Source organism: Podarcis cretensis (assembly GCF_951804945.1).
Source record: "Podarcis cretensis genome assembly, chromosome: 4".
In the NCBI taxonomy this organism is placed as follows: Eukaryota; Metazoa; Chordata; class Lepidosauria; order Squamata; family Lacertidae; genus Podarcis; species Podarcis cretensis.
In genome coordinates this window covers 17,990,621-18,010,531 of record NC_137173.1, presented here as the reverse complement: position 1 = coordinate 18,010,531, position 19,911 = coordinate 17,990,621, and the positions used below count along the sequence as shown (strand labels likewise).

Here is a 19,911-nt window from a genome sequence, read left to right as displayed (position 1 = left end):
GCATGACACCCCCTGAGCCGTGGGTCCTGCTGCGGCAGCTAAAAAAGCCAATGCAGTTCTGGGCTGCATCAATAGGAGTATAGCATCTAGATCCAGGGAAGTAATAGTGCCACTGTATTCTGCTCTGGTCAGACCTCACCTGGAGTACTGTGTCCAGTTCTGGGCACCACAGTTCAAGAAGGACACTGACAAACTGGAACGTGTCCAGAGGAGGGCAACCAAAATGGTCAAAGGCCTGGAAACGATGCCTTATGAGGAACGGCTAAGGGAGCTGGGCATGTTTAGCCTGGAGAAGAGGAGGTTAAGGAGTGATATGATAGCCATGTTCAAATATATAAAAGGATGTCACATAGAGGAGGGAGAAAGGTTGTTTTCTGCTGCTCCAAAGAAGCGGACACGGAGCAATGGATCCAAACTACAAGAAAGAAGATTCCACCTAAACATTAGGAAGAACTTCCTGACAGTAAGAGCTGTTTGACAGTGGAATTTGCTGCCAAGGAGTGTGGTGGAGTCTCCTTCTTTGGAGGTCTTTAAGCAGAGGCTTGACAACCATATGTCAGGAGTGCTCTGATGGTGTTTCCTGCTTGGCAGGGGGTTGGACTCGATGGCCCTTGTGGTCTCTTCCAACTCTGATTCTATTCCTCAGGGCACATGAACAGAGATGGCAAAGACAGCATTGCCTTGCTGTCTGCTCACAAAGGGGGGTGAGGTAGGGGAGCTTGCAGCCGATCCACAGAAAAAAAACAGCCAGGGGTCCTTGCTACCTTTGTTTTTGCTTTAGCAGGTGATGAGGATTTTGCATGTACTGGCCAGGTTGCATGCTGGCCAGTCTCACTGCAGGAAGCACAGGCTATACTTAACATACGCAAAAGCATCAATCTCTGAATGCAACCGGCTTTCCAGATTGGTTTAGAGCATATGGGTCCCTGAGTTGCACTAGTAATTGTAAAGTGGAAAAGTTCAAGAGAAGCTGTTTTCCGCCTAATTTATTCAATTGGCAAGATGCCTTTATTGGATCCCAATCGAACCTCAAAAAGCACAATTTTTGAGTCATCTTTACATTCCAATCATTGGAAAGACTTTACATTATTAATGTAATAAATAATATATCTCTGTGCATGTGTGTGTTTATAAAAATCCATAGTACCACGACAGCCACCAGATCTACTAGTCTAATTAAGGCTAAAATTATTAAAAGCCAAGTTAAAAACCAGCTGCCAATACCAGAACAGCCATGATCGGAGGTGCTGTTGTGTGTGGTTTGTTTTTTTTTTTTTTTAAAGAAACACACTGGCTTCACTCTTCTGCAAGGAGAAAAAAACCGAGAGAAGATACAGACAGCTGTTCAGTTCCTCTTTGAAACCACATTATTAAGATTCCAAGGATGGAAAAACACTGAAGGACGCATCCTTAATTATAAGCTGAGGTAAAAGCCTTTAGGTAGTCAACTGAATATTGAAGAGGTCACTCTTTACAAAACTTCCATATTTTGAAATGAGAACGTCTTACTGAGAATGTTTGAACATCTGAAGTGGAAAATACCCAACACCACACATAAAGCAATTTTGGGGGGAAATGCAGGGGAGGGAGCAATTTAAGGCTGAAGACAAAACAATGCATTTTAGGAGAGTTGAAAGGTAATGTAATAACACCTTTGTGTGTATTTCACCCCACTGGTCAAGACAGCAGTGGACATTTTTGAAGCAGGGCAAAGGCCTGCAAAACCTGCATACCGGAGAGAACTATGCCTCCATCATACCCTCTTCTGTGGAGGGGAGTGGGGAAGATAATCACAATTGTCTGCCTCTAGGCTTAGGAAAGAGTCGCCCCTGTTGAGCAAGTAGATTAATTGCCTGAGTTGTAGGGTAAGGAGAATACAATGGTTCACAGCAAAGGGATTGTTAACGTGCTAAAAGAATAATAAGGGTTATCTTATTTCTTCCCTCCCCACCTCCTGCATCAGGATTAGGGGCTGTAATCTGATCAGGCCCACAGGTGGGGAACGAGGGGCTTTTGTTTAGAAAGTGCAGCCCGGCAAGGAAGGCAGCTGAGATTGGAGCCAGCAAGCCGGGAAAGGTGCAAAAAAACAATCACACACACGCAAGACGCCTCAGTAGTCCCAACTGTTGTCATCTTTCTGAAGGGATGTCTGTATGCTTTGCATCTCCCTCAGCAACTGCAGACTCTTCTTGCCCTGCTCTCCGGGTCTCCTCTTCAGGCCGGCATCTTTCACCCGGCTGACCTTCGTTTTCGCTTCACAGCCTCTGCTTGGCTGCTGAGGACAAGAGAGCCTGCCTTCCCTCTTCTGCTTCGCCAGCTGTGAGGTCAAAAAAGGAGAAGGGGAGAGGGCATTTCAGAATGGCCTGCTTTTTACCTCAGGGATATTCTTCCTTCCTCCAATCCCCTTCACCAACTCTGTGGGGAGAGAGATTTTTCTTCTTCTCATCGAGAAAACTATTCTATACACCTATTATGTTCTACAGTTATTCTACGATGTTGTGAACAAAATCTGCCCTTTTCCCCTTATGGGGTATCCAAGAGCCCATATAGAGTCCTTACATAGGTTCCCTATTGGTAGGAGAGAATAACAGAGGCCAACCAGAGAATATTGAGAAGCAAAGCAGCTAGTAAGCTTGATCTTTATTGATCTGTTGCAACAGGGTGCTCCCCTCACACGCAGGAGAAGAGGAGGACCCAGAAAAATGGTGTGCAAGGCCTTATAAAGACTTTTGAAATTCCCATCCTGTAGATCAGGACCACCCCCAGAAACATCATACATACATCACAGAAGGGGTGTAACCTAAGACCACCCCTCTGATACATCATACCTACATCACAGAAAAGGCGGTCTAAACAGAAATTTAAATGTTGTTTGTCTCTTGTCCTTGTTTATCTCCTGTCTGGCAGGTTACTTGATTGGATTTCCCGGGTAGCCTGGCTAGTCTTTTCTAGTGATAAATACTTTGTTCCTGGGCCAGGTCACAGGCTCACACCCTATTCAAACACAGACAGGATTTGTGAAGGAAAAGACAATGGGGAGGCTTTTCCATTTTGACCTTGCAGAGAGTCAGTTTAGGAATCAAAATGGTTCCAGGTTGGCCTTCCTGTGCTGATCTATGTATGTGCTTGGTTGGTACACTTATAAACATTACCATATATCTAAGACCATAAAATTCCTATTACAACCATAACATGTTTTTTTTCCTTATAGGTTGTTCTAGATGTTATTTTATACAAAGTTGGACCCATTGGTCCATGTAGCTTAGCACTGTCTACACTGACTGGCAGCAACACTTAAATATTTCAGTGGTCATAGAATTGTGGAGTTGGAAGGGACCACAAGAGTCTTTTAGTCCAACCCCTGCAATGCAGGAATCTTTTGTCCAATGTGGGGCTCAAACCCACAAACCTAAGATTCAGAGTCTCGTGCTGTATGTACAAAATGAGCTATCCCGGCTGTTCTACCTGTAGACTGGACCTTGTGCATGCAAAGCAGATGTTCTACCGTTGAGTTACGGCTCGAAGCCACCCTGACATTCATTTTTAGGGTTTTTAAAATTTATTTCGCAAAAAATTACATACGGCTTAATGGAAAAACAATTATCTTAAGTGGTGCATATTAGCATAAAATACTCATCCATGGACCAATTCACACTTTGAAAGGAGGAATATAAGTGCATTGAATCGGAGAAGGGGAACCTGCAGCCCACCAATGGTGGACTCGGACCCAGCCAGCATGGCCAAGCAATGGGAGTCCAAAAACATCTGGAGCTAGTCAAAGCAGTAGTCACGGACACCTGTGGCCCTCCAGATGTTGCTGGACTACAGCTTCCAGCACCCCAGACCACTGGCCATGCTGGCTGCTGCTGTTGGCAGTACAACATCTGGAAAGCCACAGCTTCCTCCATCCCTAGAGGAGAGAGTACAAGCTCAGGTCCACCTCCTTTATCTGTTGTACATTTGCCTTGTGCAGGGATGGCCAGCGGGGCACTACATAATTCTTTGCCACCACCTATTATAAAAAGCAATCGAGCTGCTCAAAGGTTGTGGCATCGTTGTTCAACCTGCGGTCCTCTAAGGGTGGTGGACTCCAACTCCCATCGGCCCCAATGGTCAGGGATGATGGGAGTCGTAGTCCAGCATCATCTTGGGGGGAGTGACTGTAATGATTCCTTCTTTCCAGGTGCCAGAACACAGGCAGAAGGGCAACTCACCCGCGCCCGATGCCTCTGGATTTTGCAGATCTGTTCTGCCTTGGCTTCCATCTTCTTCACCAGCACTTCCAGCTCCCTCTCCAGGTCTTCTCTTACGGCAATCGTTGGAGCCTCATGGATGAGTTTTACCAGCTGCTGGTGATCGCTTACATGCAATAGAAAGATTCAGGGCAGGGAGCGGATTAAACTTGCTTTTTGCTCTCTAGGAACATGTTTCATATACATTTTCAGAGTCGCTTTGCAAGTAGAGGACACAATCCAAATTCAAAATCTAGAGCTGTTAAACCAGCGACAAGAAATATTATTTTTTCGACTGGTTACCAGGCAGATGAATAAGCACATTTACCAACATAGAGGGTGTTTGCGGTAGATTGGAGGAAAACAGAATTGGTGGATTAAGTTGTCCGGCTATCCATCATCGTTAGGAATGGCAGGGAAAGAGAGGAGGCTACAATGTGACCATGAAGACTGTCTTTAAGTGCATTTGCATGGGGTGGGGAGGCAAACCCCCCAAACAGATGCTTTACTGTAGCAAAGCTACCATTTTAATAGGGGTTCTTCTCAGGGGCAGGATGGTCCTATTCTATGATTTTAGTCAACTTCCTTGCAGTAGCATGTCACTTGGGCATGTTTTCTTCTTCTGGACATCACTTTATTTGCTTTGCCCCCTCTCCAGTTCCAGGAACCCAATAAGAGTGTCTCTGAGTATGCGCAGAGTGCCTTTTCTTCGTCAGCATATAGAGGCCCTTTCCCCCAAACCATGCCCACCTGCCCTACACATGACATCATCTGTGATGTCGTAATGGGTAGGGACGCATCTGCAAAGGAACAATCAGAAGTCTTGAAGCGTGCTCCCGTTATTCCTTGCCAAGTGGGGCTAGCTATCAGCAGTGACAACAAGCCCCGGAAGAACTGTTCATGCTTTGGAGTTCCCAAAGCAGGGCTTGCTGTGTGCACAAATATTCCTTTGCATTGCCAAGCTTGATTTCAAGTCGGCAAAGCAAGGCTCTTCCAATCCAGCCTGCTCCCAAAGAAATGCATTATTTTGGGTCATCTGGGATCATTGTGATGTCTGGTTATTGGCAGGGGGGTAACCCCACCCAGCTGTCAAAACGGCCCTAGCAGTTTTCTTTTGACACTCCAAGGCTGAAATCCAATGCTCCTCTCCCTGAGAGCAAGCAACACAGACTTTGCTTCCAACGACATTCAGATAGAATTGTGAAGGATGACCTGTGCTTGTGCTCAGTGGGTCTGTGGCGTGGCTACCAGAATCGAGAGTCACACAATGGAACATAGAAGATCCGCAAGGCACGCAAGTGGTTTGACTCACAAGCTCATCTGCCCAAGTTCGTCTTGCAGCGTCAACAGCACCTCGGAAAGGTCTCCCTGGGACGTGGAAGAAATGGAAGAGCCGGAGTTCCTCCTTCCTCTGCCCATCGGCTTGCTCAAGGGGACATTGCTGACCACGCGCTCGTTGCAAAGGGCTTTCGAATGATGCTTCATCAGGTGCAGCACATGCTGAACGTTGGCTCCCACGGAGTGGCTGGGGCTTGTGGACTGAAAGTAAAGGGAGGGGAAAGGTGAAGAGGACAAAGGTGACCTGGGGAATTGAACGCTGAGCAAAATGTACCACGGATATGCATCAGTACGTATAACGCTGGTTAAAATGCTACAATGCTACAGTGGAAACTCGGGTTGCGAATGTGATCCGTGCCGGTGGCACGTTCGCAACCCGCAGTGCCACGTCTGCGCCCACACAGGTTGCGATTCGGCGCTTCTGCACATGCACAAAGCATAATTTAGCGCTTCTGCGCATGCGTGACTGCCGAAACCCGGAAGTAACCCATTCCGGTACTTCCGGGTTTCGGCGCGTCCAAAACCCAAAAACACACAACCTGAAGGGTCTGTAACCCGAGGTATGACTGTACGGAGTTAGAACTTTGGGACAGGAAATTAAGGGGAGCTGTGATAGCAGCCTACCAATATCTGTGCAGAGCCTAACTCACGGAGGGTTTGAGACCCATAGCTGGGCGCCTTCATCTGCCCCAGCTGCAACAAAACATGTCTCTCCCACATCAGTCTCTACAGCCACAGCAGGAGCTGCAACCATCCAACGGCTTGCCCTCTCCTCCAAAGACACACCCCTCCACCATCTCCAGAGACAGATGAATGCCAGCAACATGTTGTGCAGAAAGTGGAGAAGAACCAGTGGGTGGAAAGGGCAGCCGATTTCAGCCGAACATTAGGAGAAACAGCTGTTTGCCCATGGAAGAGACAGCCTCTGGGCGGTGGCAGGCTCTCCTTTGCTGGAAATGAGGCACAGGTTGAGCAGCCAGCTCTCAGGGATGCCGTGGTTGCAAGATTCTCCACCCCAAGCAGAAGGTTGGACCAGGCGACTTCTAGGGTACCTTGAAACCCCATTTCCTAGTATTGTCTCTGAACACAGAGCCTTCCATTCAGTTATCAGAGCTTGGGAAGTCATTGATTCCTTACCTTTCCAGCGACAAAAGGCACATCCCCCAGACGCAGCCTATAGTGAGGCTGTGCATGGCAGTGAACCATCCCAGGGTCATTCTAAAAAGAGAGAAGAGAAACACTCACATTAGGAGAAATTAAGTCAACCAAGGGTGGCAACAAATGGTGGGAGGAGCCAGAACTGATGATAGGCGAAACTACAGCCAATAAAGAGCAGAGTGCAGCACTGGGGGGGTTCCACAGCTGTCTCTCACCTCCACCCCATCTATGAGGGCTGCATGAATTCAGGGCTTTATGTGGATTACGGGCCACAGGTAAACAGGGATGCAATCTAAGCTCTTTTAGCACCAGTGATGTACCTTTTCCAGCTGCTTTGCTTTCTTCTTGATCTTCTTTGGTTTCAAAGGTTCCACCAACACCACAGGCTGCGTTTGTGCTTCCAGCAACTGTCTGTTCTTCTCCAAACCAGTCTGAAGCTGCCAAGATAAGCCTGGGGATTATTATTATTATTATTTTATTTAATTCAAAATAATAGATGCTGAAGTTGGGGGGGGGCGGTTTGCCAGCTAAGGCACAGCCCACAAATGGGTCAACCCAAAGATGTTGCAGGACTCCCAAGTCCCATTAGCCCCAGCCAGTATAACAATGGTCAGGGGATAGGAACTGTAGTCCAACAATATTACAAGGGCTGGAAGCTCCCCACCCCTGACACAGTCCAGAAGTGCTAAACACATTCAGCCACAGGCATCCATTTGTTGAGGAAAGTGTTAATTCCTCCATAAGCTGGTAAGAATGTTCCTTCCTAAAACGCAGCTGCAGAGGGCTTGTGATTCCTTATCTCTGCTGCTATGCAACATGGCATGTAGAGCCGGCCTACGTGAGAGGCCCCCTTTTCAGCATTCCTGCATGGAGACGAATAGGGGAGAGAAACTGTGGAGATGTGCAGAGATACATGAAACTGGTGGGAGAGAAACTGAAGATCCAAAGGCTGTTGGAAAACTGGACGAAGGACAGTGTAGTTGCAGGACTTTGGCAATCGGACTTCATTCTTGCTTTGTGGAATTGGTCCAAGCAAAGATTCTGAAAGCTAAAACCCTCTCTGGGCTCAGAGAGAGAGGGGACTTCTTAAGGCAACTGTTTATAGGGTGTGTATAGTGTGTCTTGTGTTCACTGTGCAAAGCAGTATTATTAGATATTCATCCCCTCCCTGGTTTTCCCCATCAAAAGTCTAGCCTGCCCTTGGATGGTACCAGGGCCTTATATGGGAACAACCCAGAACTGCTATCCAAACTCGTGTTCCATTGCTTCTGTATCAAACTTCTCCCCTCCAGATGTTGTTGGAACTCCAGCTCCCAGCAGCTCAAGCCAGCATGAGCAAGTGTCAGGGATGATGAGAATTGTAGTGCAAATTCAGGCACTAGGCTGGAGAAGTCTACTTTGTGATGGAGGCATGGAACTGATACACAAATCTCTATATGTATACCTACTGCATGTAATTGGAGGCATTTGCATTAAAGGCTGGAGATGGGGGAGTTCTATCCCAACAAACTGGTTGTAGGTTTTCAACTAAAAATGTTTGCAGTGTCGTAAAATTAATAATAATCTGCAGACCACAATAACTGGCCCACCAGCAGGCCTGCAGACAAGACCTTATGCTACCCAGCAGCTTGTGTCTGGACATATTCTTGCAATCTTCTAAAAATAAATTCTACCATGACTGTAGCCTACGCACAGAATGAAGTTTCTGATCATTCCATGTTTCTGCAAGGAGGCCTCAAACGCATTACAAATCCTACATGCCCTCAGGAGTTCTTTCCTCTGCAGAGAAATTCAGGCCACAAATCGGAAGGACTTGCCTCTGCCGCTTTTTCCTGCACCCGTTTCCGTGCTTGTTCTTCCTCCAGGAGCTTCTCTTCCAGCTCTTTCATTTTTTTCTAGTTTAAACAAAAGCAAAACCAAAAATCACCCAACAGCCAATTTAGTCTTGCCGCCTGCCTCCTTCTTTTAAAGGGAAGAAATAATCTAGCCTCCTTTTAGGGTTGCTGGGGAGTAAGATCTGCTCTGACCTTTCCGGAGTAGGATACAAAGGCAACGAATACATAATAGAAACAGATCTGGAGACTACCAGAGCCAGAGCCACAGCTCACAAAAGTAGGAGACATGGCTATCTATGCAGTTATATTCAACCACTAGGGGGATCCAGAAGAGAACTAAATTTACAAAAATCAAAATAGGTGGCACGATGGGGGGGGGGGGAATCTAAAAATGAGTGTAAGACACACACCATATTAAGCTAAATAAATGTGGCATGGCATAATTTTGGGGCTGACCTAGGTTTTCTTAGAGCAGAATTCATGTTTTATTGGAGAAGAATTTGGGATTCAGAGGTTCTCATGCAGAAAACTACAGAAGAAGAAATCTAAACATAACCCTATTTAGTACGGCTGCGAACTGATTGAAGAAATATTTATATCAACTCATCAAATGAATTTAATTTATTTCATTTGCATATGCATAAAAGGATAAAACATATCCTGGTGTTTAGAACACAAAACATGACATGCTTACCTTTAAAATAGCAGAAGCACAATACTGCAACTTTCAGACTGTTAACCCTGTAAAAGGTTTTCTGGGAGTAAGTCCCACTGAGGTGATTTATATATCTATGCTCCAAGTTCCAGTATAAAAATTGAGTGGATTCAAATGTTAAGGAAGCCCTTCTTGTATCAGATCAATAATGGCCAGCCAGATTGTGTCTATAAAGCCCATTAGCGGGGCATGATGACAACAGGGATGTAGAAAGTTGTGACTCTCCCATCTGCCCCAGCCAGCATGGCCAATGGTCAGGGATGATGGGATATGAAGCCCAGAAACATCTGGAAGGTCACAGGTTCTCCATCGCTACATTACAAGAATGCTGAGCATCCACAATGAGCACAAACCTGGTCTCGGGCGTCCAAACGAACACAACCTACCTCTGCATGAGACTGCATCGACGTAAGCCTTGCATATTCTTTCTCGAGCAGATCTAACCTTTCCAATTTAGATGTCACATGTGATTGATCAAGGATTCTCTCTCTTTCTAATGTGGCCTGGAAAGAGAAGGAGGAAAGTTATTCATGACGTGTGGAGGCGGGAAAGAAGTGACGGGAAGAGCGTCACCAGCTGAATTTCTGCCTGCCGCTGAAAAGCACGGGTGGCCAACAGCAGTAAAAGTCTGCAACCCTAGCCAACTGCAACATCTCACTAAAAACAGCAACATAATGGGAGAAAAGTGAAGCAGGGTGTGTGTGTGTGAAGCTCACAAAAGGCTCGTGTCAAACCTTTTAATTCTAGGGCTGAACATTGTGACATTTGACACTAGGGCCTATATCATGTCAACAGCAGGCCCCAGTAGCAGATAGGGTGGCAAAACTGTTGAATGAAGGGGAAAAGTTTTCAAGATCTGCATGCTGGCAACCCAGGCCCACAATGTAACCTAATAAAAGCCTGGTTGGGTCAGACTGATGGTCCACCTACTCTGCCATTCAGTTTCCCACATAAGCTGACCAGATGCCACATTTGAGGAAGCCCAAATGTTGGACATGAAGAGGCAACAGCTCCTCCGGTTGGAATTCACCTGCAGTTGATTTTCAGATGCACCTTGATACTGGAGGTAGGAAATACCCACAAGGACTAGTACGTCTTCTCTGAAATTTGTCTCACTCAGCTTTGAAAGCCATCTAAGCTTGTGGCCATCACCACATCTTGTGGCAGTGAGTTCCACAAGTGTGTGTGTGTGTTATGGCTGTTGGCGAAATTCACAGAGTTCGCATTAAGAAGGCCAGATAACACCAAGGCAGACGACGTACCTGCTTCTGCAAGACAGTGGTCTTTTCGAGTTCCGCCTGTGCAATCATTTGTTTCATGTAATCCAGCTGCTTTTCCAGAAGGCTGCAGCGAGTCTCGGCACCTGCCAGCTGAGCTGCCAATTCTGAAGGGAGGGCAATGAGAGATGGCTATCACATCTGTGAATTTCCAGTCCTAGGAATGAAGGTGTGTACACACTGTGGGTTAAACCACAGAGCCTAGGGCTTGCCGATCAGAAGGTCAGCAGTTTGAATCCCTGCGACGGGGTGAGCTCCCGTTGCTCGGTCCCTGCTCCTGCCCACCTAGTAGTTCAAAAGCACGTCAAAGTGCAAGTAGATAAATAGGTACCGCTCCGGCGGGAAGGTAAATGGCGTTTCCGTGCACTGCTCTGGTTCACCAGAAGTGACTTAGTCATGCTGGCCACATGACCCAGAAGCTGTACGCCAGCTCCCACGGCCAATAAAGCAAGATGAGCGCCGCAACCCCAGAGTCGACCACGACTGGACCTAATGGTCAGGGGTCCCTTTACTTTACAGCCCCAATGCTAATAATGGACCCCATGAGGACTATACAGGTTGCAAGCTATGGGGCATTGCCAGCTGTATTCAGGGTAGACTCATTGGTGAGCCCAAGTTTGTCGTATCCATCAATTTCAATGGGTCCAAAGTGGGACTAACAATGGATACAACCCTACTGCTCAGAGTAAACCACTAAAACTTCAGAAAAGTCCCACCTAGGTCCATTAATTTCAATGGGTTTGCTTCATGAAGAATTTAGTTGGCTACAGCCCTAAGCGACTAGTAGAGTAGTCCTAGGCAATGTATTGATACGCTGCCTGAAGCCGGTTTAAATTTAAAATCACAAAAGCGATTTCAGAATTTCTGACCGGGCAATATGCACACAGCCAGCACTGCGCACTTCCCTCAGGCACCTGATGCTCGTCCACTCCCTCCCTCCCCAGCCTAGCCACCGGTCTCAGGAGTGGTGTTTGCCTGCCAGCCAGCCAACATCTTCATTTTCTATCTCTGGCTGACCGAGAACTGGCAGGCTGCCTCCTTCCTCCGTTCTTCCTCGCACCGAACCGCGGCTCCTGGTAGCCACTGCTTGCGCGGTGAGACACTGTCGTCAGGGTGAGCCATGGCTGGCAGTTCCGGGGAGGCCGGCGTCATACCATGCAATACAACAACTGATGTGCTCCGCCCAGGGCAGTGCCACCTATCCGAACTTGCCAGGAAGAGGCAGAAACTGCGCACAGTGGTGCCAATTGTCTCCGTGGCCAGCAACGACCTTCTTCCTCCCGCCTCCTTTCTGACGTCATAATATACCGCCATATCGGCAGTATATTACGATGCTGGGAAGCAGATATTGCCCAGCCCTACAATAGAGCAAGGACAGGCACTTCAAAATTCTAAATGGCCCAAGAGATGGAGTGGAGGAAGAACTCATCTGAACACCAGTGGGGCAGGTAAGATGCCATACGTACGTGCATCAGATATATACTATGCAGAGCCCAAAGCTGAGATACTCAGACCACCTGCAGATGTGCCTCAACACAGAAGAGGTGAGCGGAGAACAAGCAGCAGCTGAAGCACAGCCATACTCCCAGCTTCAGGTGTACGCTGACAATGGGAGCCATACAAAGACATCTGTCAGTTCCACAACAAGTAAGAACAATCAGGTATCATGGTAACTGGAGTATTTTTTGGAACTGGGCTCTGCATTCTAATTCCATGAGGCTACCAATACAGTAAAGGCTCCTGGATAGATATCTTCAACCTGGTCTTAACGACACCAATTCTCCAACACAGGGGTTTTCAAACTGTGTTTCAGGGTGATCTGGGGTTCCTTGGAAGCTTCTTCTGAAGGAGGAGATCTCAAACAGCAGGCAAGCTCCCCTGAAAGGCAGCTTGCTCATCACAACTGATCCTCCCCTCAAATGTACATCCGTGTGGTTGTGTAGGATGAGCTCAGCATGCTGAGCTGGGTTAGGCATCCCGGTGCCCCTCAGAAGTCCTGGGCTACACCTCTCTTCGCCCCTGGCCAAGGACAATGAGAATTTATAGCCCAGGAGGTCTCCATGGCACTTGGCTGCCCACCCTTACTCTGAGCGAAGAGCTGCTACTTGCAGAATAATGATCTTTTTGGATCTGAAGAAGGCAACGTGCAAAAATAAATGGTTTCCCCCACCTCTTTCAGAGCATCTCAGCTTTAGGCATCACATAGCATACATCTGCCCCAGATAGACCAGGAGTTGGATCGTTGGAAAACATTTCCACTGCCAGAATCCTCTTCAATGTACCAAAATGCTTTGGACTGGAAGTTTTTGGACATTAACCTGTTTCTTCTACCCCTTTGCTTGTTGTTTCTCCCTCTTACACACATGCCATAGGGTGCATAGAGGATCCTGATAGGCTCACATGCTGTCCAGATGCACAGGTTTGCGGGGGGGGGGCGTGTTTCACTTTGGACAGCCTACATATTGGGTCATGGGAAATGACCTCACTGAATAACTTAAGGGGGCTCATCCAAACACCCCTAGGATTATTAATTTGCAGTTGAGCAAAGGAGACATTTGTATACCTTCATTTTTCCTGGACACCTCAAACTTTGTCTGCTCTTTTTCCATCAGCTGTTCGCCCAGCACTTTCTTATAGTCTGAGGTTTCCTTGGCCAGAGATTTCACACTCTCCTCTGCTTGAATCCGTTCCAGCTCCAGCCGCCGTATTTTCTCTTGCAGGTTCTTCAAAGCTGAGAATATTGCTAACAACAACAACAACGAAGCTAAATACAATTAGAACCAGCTATTAATGAGCTAGCAGGACACAGCAGATACAGGGTTGGATTTAAGACTGTGGAAAGCTGCATTCAAAGGCTGTTCAGCTGTGAAGCTTAATGTGTGGACCTGAGCAAGTCCCAAGCTCCCTTCCTAACCTATTTCACAAGGATGGTTGTTGAAGCCCAAATGGGATATGCTGATATATGTTGTTCTGAGTTCCTTGGACAGAGGGGTAGGCTATACATCTGATGAAGTTACAACAAAATCCAGTTTTCTGTGAATCTTAGATATTTTAATTAGCACTATGCTGAAAATCTGCCCTATGTTCTTCCCTCCCCACCCCCAGCAATTTTCCACCATTAAACAATAAAAAAGCAATAAAAATTATCAAAAGTGGGATGGGGAAGAGAAAATTGCAGTGAAATTCTCATGGGTGGAGTGTGGTGTGTTTCGGTGTGCTTACCTGACTGATGTGGTGGTTGTGAGGGGCTTATGAATACCCCTTATTTCCTTCTCCAAATCATCTCCCAAGTACTCTGCAGCCTCCCTGGGTGTCCGCTCTCCAATTAAAGGTGGCTCCTCCCATTGTGCTTTTGTCAATCAGGACATGCGGGCAGTGAGGGAGGCTTAAGGAGTGCTGGAGAACTGGTTACTGGAAAGGAAAGCATACATACTGCCCTTGGCCACCTTCCAGCAACCAGGTAAGCTCAAAACACAACACCCACCCAAATTCTAAAGGAATGATAAAGTACTTTGAAAATGAGGCAGAAAAAAAGGAGAGCTGCTTTCACAAAGAAATTTTTCAATAAATTGGATGGATATTGGCACAGCCTTACATTTGACTTTTGGCACTAAAGCTTGCCCTCAGGAAGACCTTCCTGATATTATATTGCTATTGCTCCTTCCCTGGAACTTTTGTTAAGGCAATGTTTCTCAAACTTGGGTCCCCAGCTGTTGTAGGACTACAACTCCCATCATCCCTAGCTAGCAGAACCAGTGGTCAAGGATGATGGGAATTGTAGTCCAACAGCTGGGCACCCAAGTTTTAGAAACACTGTGTATATTCTATGCTTTTAAAAGTAAAAGTATCTGGAACTGGACTCCACATTCCCAAATCCCAGTCACATTTGAAGCAGTACTGGCCCTGAAAGTCCGCTTCTAGCCACACATACAGCATCAACACCATAAAATTATTCCCAGAGAAAATATTTGAGCAAACAGACCTTCTGCTGCCAAGGAGGAAAACAGAAGGCTACCAACACTGTGTGAATTCAGTTCCCCAGGCTCTGACATCTGGCAGAGCTGAAAGGAAGTCTCATCAATAATTAGCAGACCCACTTCTCTGTAATAGCCAACAGAGCTCCTTGCCAGCACAACCCACATTAATTAGCAACTGCTAATTAGAATCTCACAGGGTAGTTTTAAGCTCTGAGTTTCTCAAATGCTATCTTCACCTACTTCTCCAAGGTCAGGGAACCTGTGATTTGACTATTCCCACACAACTGTAAGAAAGGAGTGGGCAGGATGTTATGTCTGAGCCAGAGACAGAAATGGAAAGAGTGATAAGTATGAAGGTTGCCTTTGTACTGTAGCCTCATTTCTTTACCCTCACATACCCCTCTGCCCTCCATCCAATCAAGCCAGAAGCATGACCAGAGTCCAGTGACACATCCTGGCCAGTCAAATGCACTTAAAAAGGTAAAGGTACCCCTGCCCGTACGGGCCAGTCTTGACAGACTCTAGGGTTGTGCGCTCATCTCACTCTAGAGGCCGGGAGCCAGCGCTGTCCGCAGACACTTCCGGGTCACGTGGCCAGCATGACGAAGCTACTCTGGCGAACCAGAGCCGCACACAGAAACGCCGTTTACCTTCCCGCAAGTAAGCGGTCCCTATTTATCTACTTGCACCTGGGGGTGCTTTCGAACTGCTAGCTTGGCAGGTGCTGGGACCGAGCAACAGGAGCGCACCCCGCCGTGGGGATTTGAACCGCCGACCATGCGATCGGCAAGTCCTAGGCGCTGAGGTTTAGCCCACAGCGCCACCCGCGTCCCGTTTCAAAAGCACTTGAGGGTGAAAAGCTGGGAATGTGTGGCCTGCGGCTCAGTAAGTATATGGCCTGGACAAGGGGAGTCTCGATGGTCATAAGACCCTACCTGCCCACGGACTGTCTTGCCAGAGTGATGCATGCTCTGGTTATCTCCCGCTTGGACTACTGCAATGTGCTCTATGTGGAGCTACCTTTGAAGGTGACCCAGAAACTACAACTGACCTTTAAAGCCCTAAACGGCGTCAGCCCAGTATACCTGAAGGAGCGTCTCCACCGCCATCGTTCTGCCTGGACACTCAGGTCCAGTGCAGAGGGCCTTCTGGCAGTTCCCTCACCACAAGAAGCAAAGTTACAGGGAATGAGGCAGGGGCCTTCTCGGTAGTGGCGCCCGCCCTGTAGAACGTCCTCCCATCAGATGTCAAAGTAATAAACTATTGGGCTTTTAGAAGACATCTGAAGGCAGTCCTGTTTAGAGAAGTTTTTAATATTTGATGAATCATTGAATTTTAGTATTCTGCTGGAAGCCACCCAGCCAGATGGGCAAGGTATAAATAAATAAATTATTATTATTATTATTATCATCATCATCATCATCCTTATTATTATCATTATTATTATGGCCTGATGGTTTGCATTTGGTCTCTGGGCCTGACATTCCCCATTCCTAATTCACGTAGATTCCAGATTCACGTAGGACTCCCAGAAATCTTCACAAGAGAGCAGAAATGACAAAGAAGCAGGCCTGACAAATCTCTTTCCGCAAACCATTCCAGAGAGAGCGCTGCGTCAGAAAAGGGCTTGCTCCACAATATCCACATGCTTCACTTCAGAGGGGGGTGGGGGACATGGAGCAAGGCCTCCCAAAGTCACATTGAAAGAACGTATGGTTTACTGGTTGAAGTAACCAAAAGATGCTGCTTTCCTTTCCTTTGAGTTGGAAAGCAAGGATTGCAGAGGAAAGAAGGGTCAAGAATAAGCCTAGGGGAGAAAGCAACCCATTGTCAACTGGTTCTTAAAAACCCACAAGGACAGTTTTTTTACGAAGCCACCGCATTTTAAAACAATCCACCTTTTAGTTTTCTTCAGATTAGCTGATAAGATTTTATAAAAGTCATTTTTTAAAAAAACCACAGGCATCCCACCCCCTCAACAAGGGTAGTGCTTTCACACTGATTTGAGGGTTGTGAACCTTCCAGACAGACATACAAACAAACCGCAAACTTATTCCCAACGCTACCCCAATTCCTCCAAGTCAAACAGTTACCTCTGCTGTTACTCTCTGGATATGCAATGACTGGCTTGGCAGGAGGTCGTCGCAAGTCAGCGTTAATGAAAGGTTTGTGCCTAGGGTACTCCGTAAACGATGCTGCTGAAAGCCCATCTGTGAAGGATGAGCTCCTGTGACTTGCACGGAAAGCAGCACCCTGGAAAGAGGTGGAGATGGTCAGTTGAGCTGTCTGATAGACACAGAGGATGGCTCATCAGTCCAGAAAGACCAATCTGAGTTTTCAGAGTGCAATTAGAATGAGTGTCCAAAAAGCCTTTGATGAAGAAGTAGGTCTTTAGGAAAACCTAAGAAAAAGTTCACCACATAGCCAACAGGAGCAGCATGACAGAAAACACCAAGCAAGTGTGGCACAGTGTTTTCAGTGGCAGACTACGGTCATGGAGAATATTTATAACCATAGAGTTGGAAGGGACCCGAAGGACCTAGTCAAACCCCTGTAATGCAGGATTCTGCAGGTGTCCCTTACGGGAATCGAACCTGCAACCTTGGCACTACCTGCACCACACTCTAACCAACTGAGCTAGCCAGGAAACTTGCACTTCAACTCTATCCAAGTTTACTTTGACTGAAGTGCCACCAAGTTCAACAGAACTTACTTTCCTAGTAAGTGGATTTTGCAGGATATTAGAGTGAAATTATGTATAGAATTTTGAGCTCCTTGGAGGAAAGGCAAGATAGAAAGGTAATCAGAGATAAGAGCTGGCCAGGAACATTATCCTGAGTTTCCCGGTGACGGGGGAAATGCAATCAACAAACTTGACCCGTGCTATGACTGTGTCCCTCAGCCCTGCCTGCTCAGAAGTGTCCAAGCAACTTCACATTGATTCCAAGTCGGCTTGTAGGTAGCCAAAACTGATCGCCTCTGATAAATAAGTGTCTAGTCTAGGTGATCAAGCACAGAAAAGTTACAAAAAGTTGATAGTTCTTTCTTTTGGACTACCAATGAGGTACATGTGGATGAACGGACTACTAAGCCCCTCTTAGTTCATCTTATTTGCAAGTATGATTGCAATTAAACATTAACAGGATTGCGATGTCAAATTGGGCATGGCTACAATTGAGCTGCCATGATCACGCTTTCACTGTAGCTCTTTTTCAACTCCTTTGCCTGCCTCCTACACACCCTCAGTGAATGGCTTAGGCGACATGGCAGAGGGCAGCACATGCATCTTTTATGGCTTATTGTCCATAACCTGAGTCCAACTTAAGTGATAAATGCTTAGTTTCCGGATGCTGCTCAGCTGGTCCCTATGCAACACTATCACCAAGCTTCTCTCCTGGAATACGAAACTGGAGACTTAAAAGACAGGGGGGTAGATGAGAGAAACTAATGAGATTTATTCATTCTGCAAAAGCACTCAAGCGAGTCCCTGAAAGCATGCAGAAAATACAAAGAAAGAGGTAGGAGGCTGAGGATTTTTAGTAGTCTGACCATACAATCTTAGAGATTCCAGAAAGGACTCAAAGGGAGCATAGCTCCCAGCTGATATATTTAGAGCATGGAGCCATGGGTCAACCCTATGCACACTTATTCAGAAGAGCTACAGTGGCTATCTTGTGGCTCTCCAGATGTTGTTGGACTCCAGTTTCCATCGGACACAACATAGCATGGCCCATGGTTAAGGCTGACAGGAATTGTAGTCACTCTCAGCCAAACTGACTGCAAGAATAAAACACCAGGAGCCTACAGGTGTGGCCCTGAATTCTAATTACTGGAAACCACAGGAGATGAAAACACTCTTGTGCTAATGTTCTGCTCACTGGTTTCCCACAGACATCTATCTGGTTGCCGACTGTGATAAGAGGATGCTGGACTAAATGAGCCACTGGCCTTTTTCTTTTAATTATTATTATTCATTTATTGAATTTATATACCACCTTATACCTGGAGGTAACCATAGTTTAAGCATACTGTAGTTTTAACATTTTCTATTTCGACTCCCTCCTCCCTCTTTCTGCGGTTCCTTACATTTATAAGGGCCGCTGGCCAGACCCAGCAGATTCTTCCTATGTTCTTAGGGACATTTATACGGCATTGGGAAAAGAGATGATGGGAGAGTAAAGCTGCATCAGCACGGGGACCTTGCAATTTTGAAAGACCAGGGGATGGCCCTCTGTGGTTCAATGGGTCAATGCTGTTAACCAGAAGGTTGGTGGTTAGAGCGAACCCAGGGATGGCTGTGGGCAGGATTCCTGCATTGCAGGGGTTGGACCAGATAACCCAAGTCTATGAGCACCTATGCGATGGGTGGACCATCTAAAAGGAACAGTGAAGGCTTCTGAGCAGGCAGGAAGCTAAGTGCAGAGAGTGATGGAGAGAACTTGGAAAATATCCAAAATGCAATGTGAGATGCTGTGGAAGAAGCTGCGGAAAGGAGAAAGTTCAGTGTTAGAGAGCAAGTGACCTTCTGCAGGTGAAGGTGTCCAGTACAGTATACCCAGTTATGGTGGGGAAAGATCTCAAATACCAGGCCTGGAAGTGGGTGCTTACCTGCAGACCCCCGACTATTGACCTTATGGCAAATATTGCGACCAGGGTTTAAATCACCCACTTGGGTGGCCTTGCGCGCCAGTCACACTTTCTCTCTCAGCCTACCCTACCTCACGGGTCGTTGCGGGAATAAAACGGGGAGGAAGAGAAACTCGCCCGCCGCCTTGAGCTCGCGGGGAGAAAGGCGGGCTACAAATGCAACAAAATGAACTGGGTGCGAAGAGGGGCTCGCTTGGAGATCCCTCCTTATACTGTGCCAGCGCCGAGGATCCGCGAAGTTCACCCTCACGGGCGAGCGTACCCCTGCGCATGTATAGAGCGCCTTCATCTCCGCCCCCCCCCCCGCCCTGAGCAGCCACGTCCAACCTCCCGCACGGACGTAAGGGAAACCAGAGGTGGTTTCAGGGCCTGCCGCTCCATCAGGCTCCCCTCCGGGCTCACCGTGTTCTCCAGGTCCCCCGCCACCGCCATGTCGCAAAAGGGCGCCCGCCGAGGGCGCCTGTCCCTTTAAGGCCAGCGGGGCCCGGAGAGCGTAGGCTACTGCCGCCTCCCGCCTCCTCCAGCTGCCCCACAAACACGCCGACCGCGCCAACAAGGCCACTCTGTTGAGTGGCATGTGAAGCAGCCAACGGAGCCTCGCCTCGGCCCGCCCAAGAGCAACATGTCCCCGCCCCTTCCGCGTTGCCTTTTACGGCGCGCTTGCGTCACAGAGCAGCGGCGGTGATGGACGCCCGGATTAACCAATCAGAGTTGAAGAAGTAGTAGTGGGGG

At 47.4% G+C, this 19,911-nt stretch overlaps 2 protein-coding genes and 1 long non-coding RNA gene across 3 annotated transcripts in view; 2 read left to right on the top strand and 1 right to left on the bottom strand.

The window, feature by feature from the left end:
• The window catches only part of MTMR2 (myotubularin related protein 2), a 51,999-nt gene extending 47,729 nt beyond the window's left edge, over positions 1-4,270 (top strand). Inside the window, exon 16 of the transcript XR_013838250.1 lies at positions 4,184-4,270. The gene's annotated coding sequence lies outside the window, so the exon portion shown is untranslated. The remainder of the gene's footprint in view (positions 1-4,183) is intronic.
• Positions 986-19,760, bottom strand: CEP57 (centrosomal protein 57). Its single transcript, XM_079973896.1, has 11 exons — positions 19,582-19,760; positions 16,626-16,785; positions 13,119-13,298; positions 10,541-10,662; positions 9,665-9,781; positions 8,546-8,623; positions 7,049-7,165; positions 6,708-6,788; positions 5,545-5,771; positions 4,215-4,359; positions 986-2,317 (listed from the first exon to the last, which is right to left on the bottom strand). Exons 1-11 carry the CDS (start codon positions 19,609-19,611, stop codon positions 2,111-2,113), a joined length of 1,464 nt encoding a protein of 487 aa, XP_079830022.1. The 5' UTR covers positions 19,612-19,760; the 3' UTR covers positions 986-2,110.
• On the top strand, positions 10,904-12,726 carry LOC307215162. The gene is made up of 2 exons (XR_013838336.1): positions 10,904-11,160; positions 12,100-12,726. It is a non-coding gene; the product is annotated as an uncharacterized lncRNA (long non-coding RNA).
• Positions 19,761-19,911: the final 151 nt, after the last annotated feature.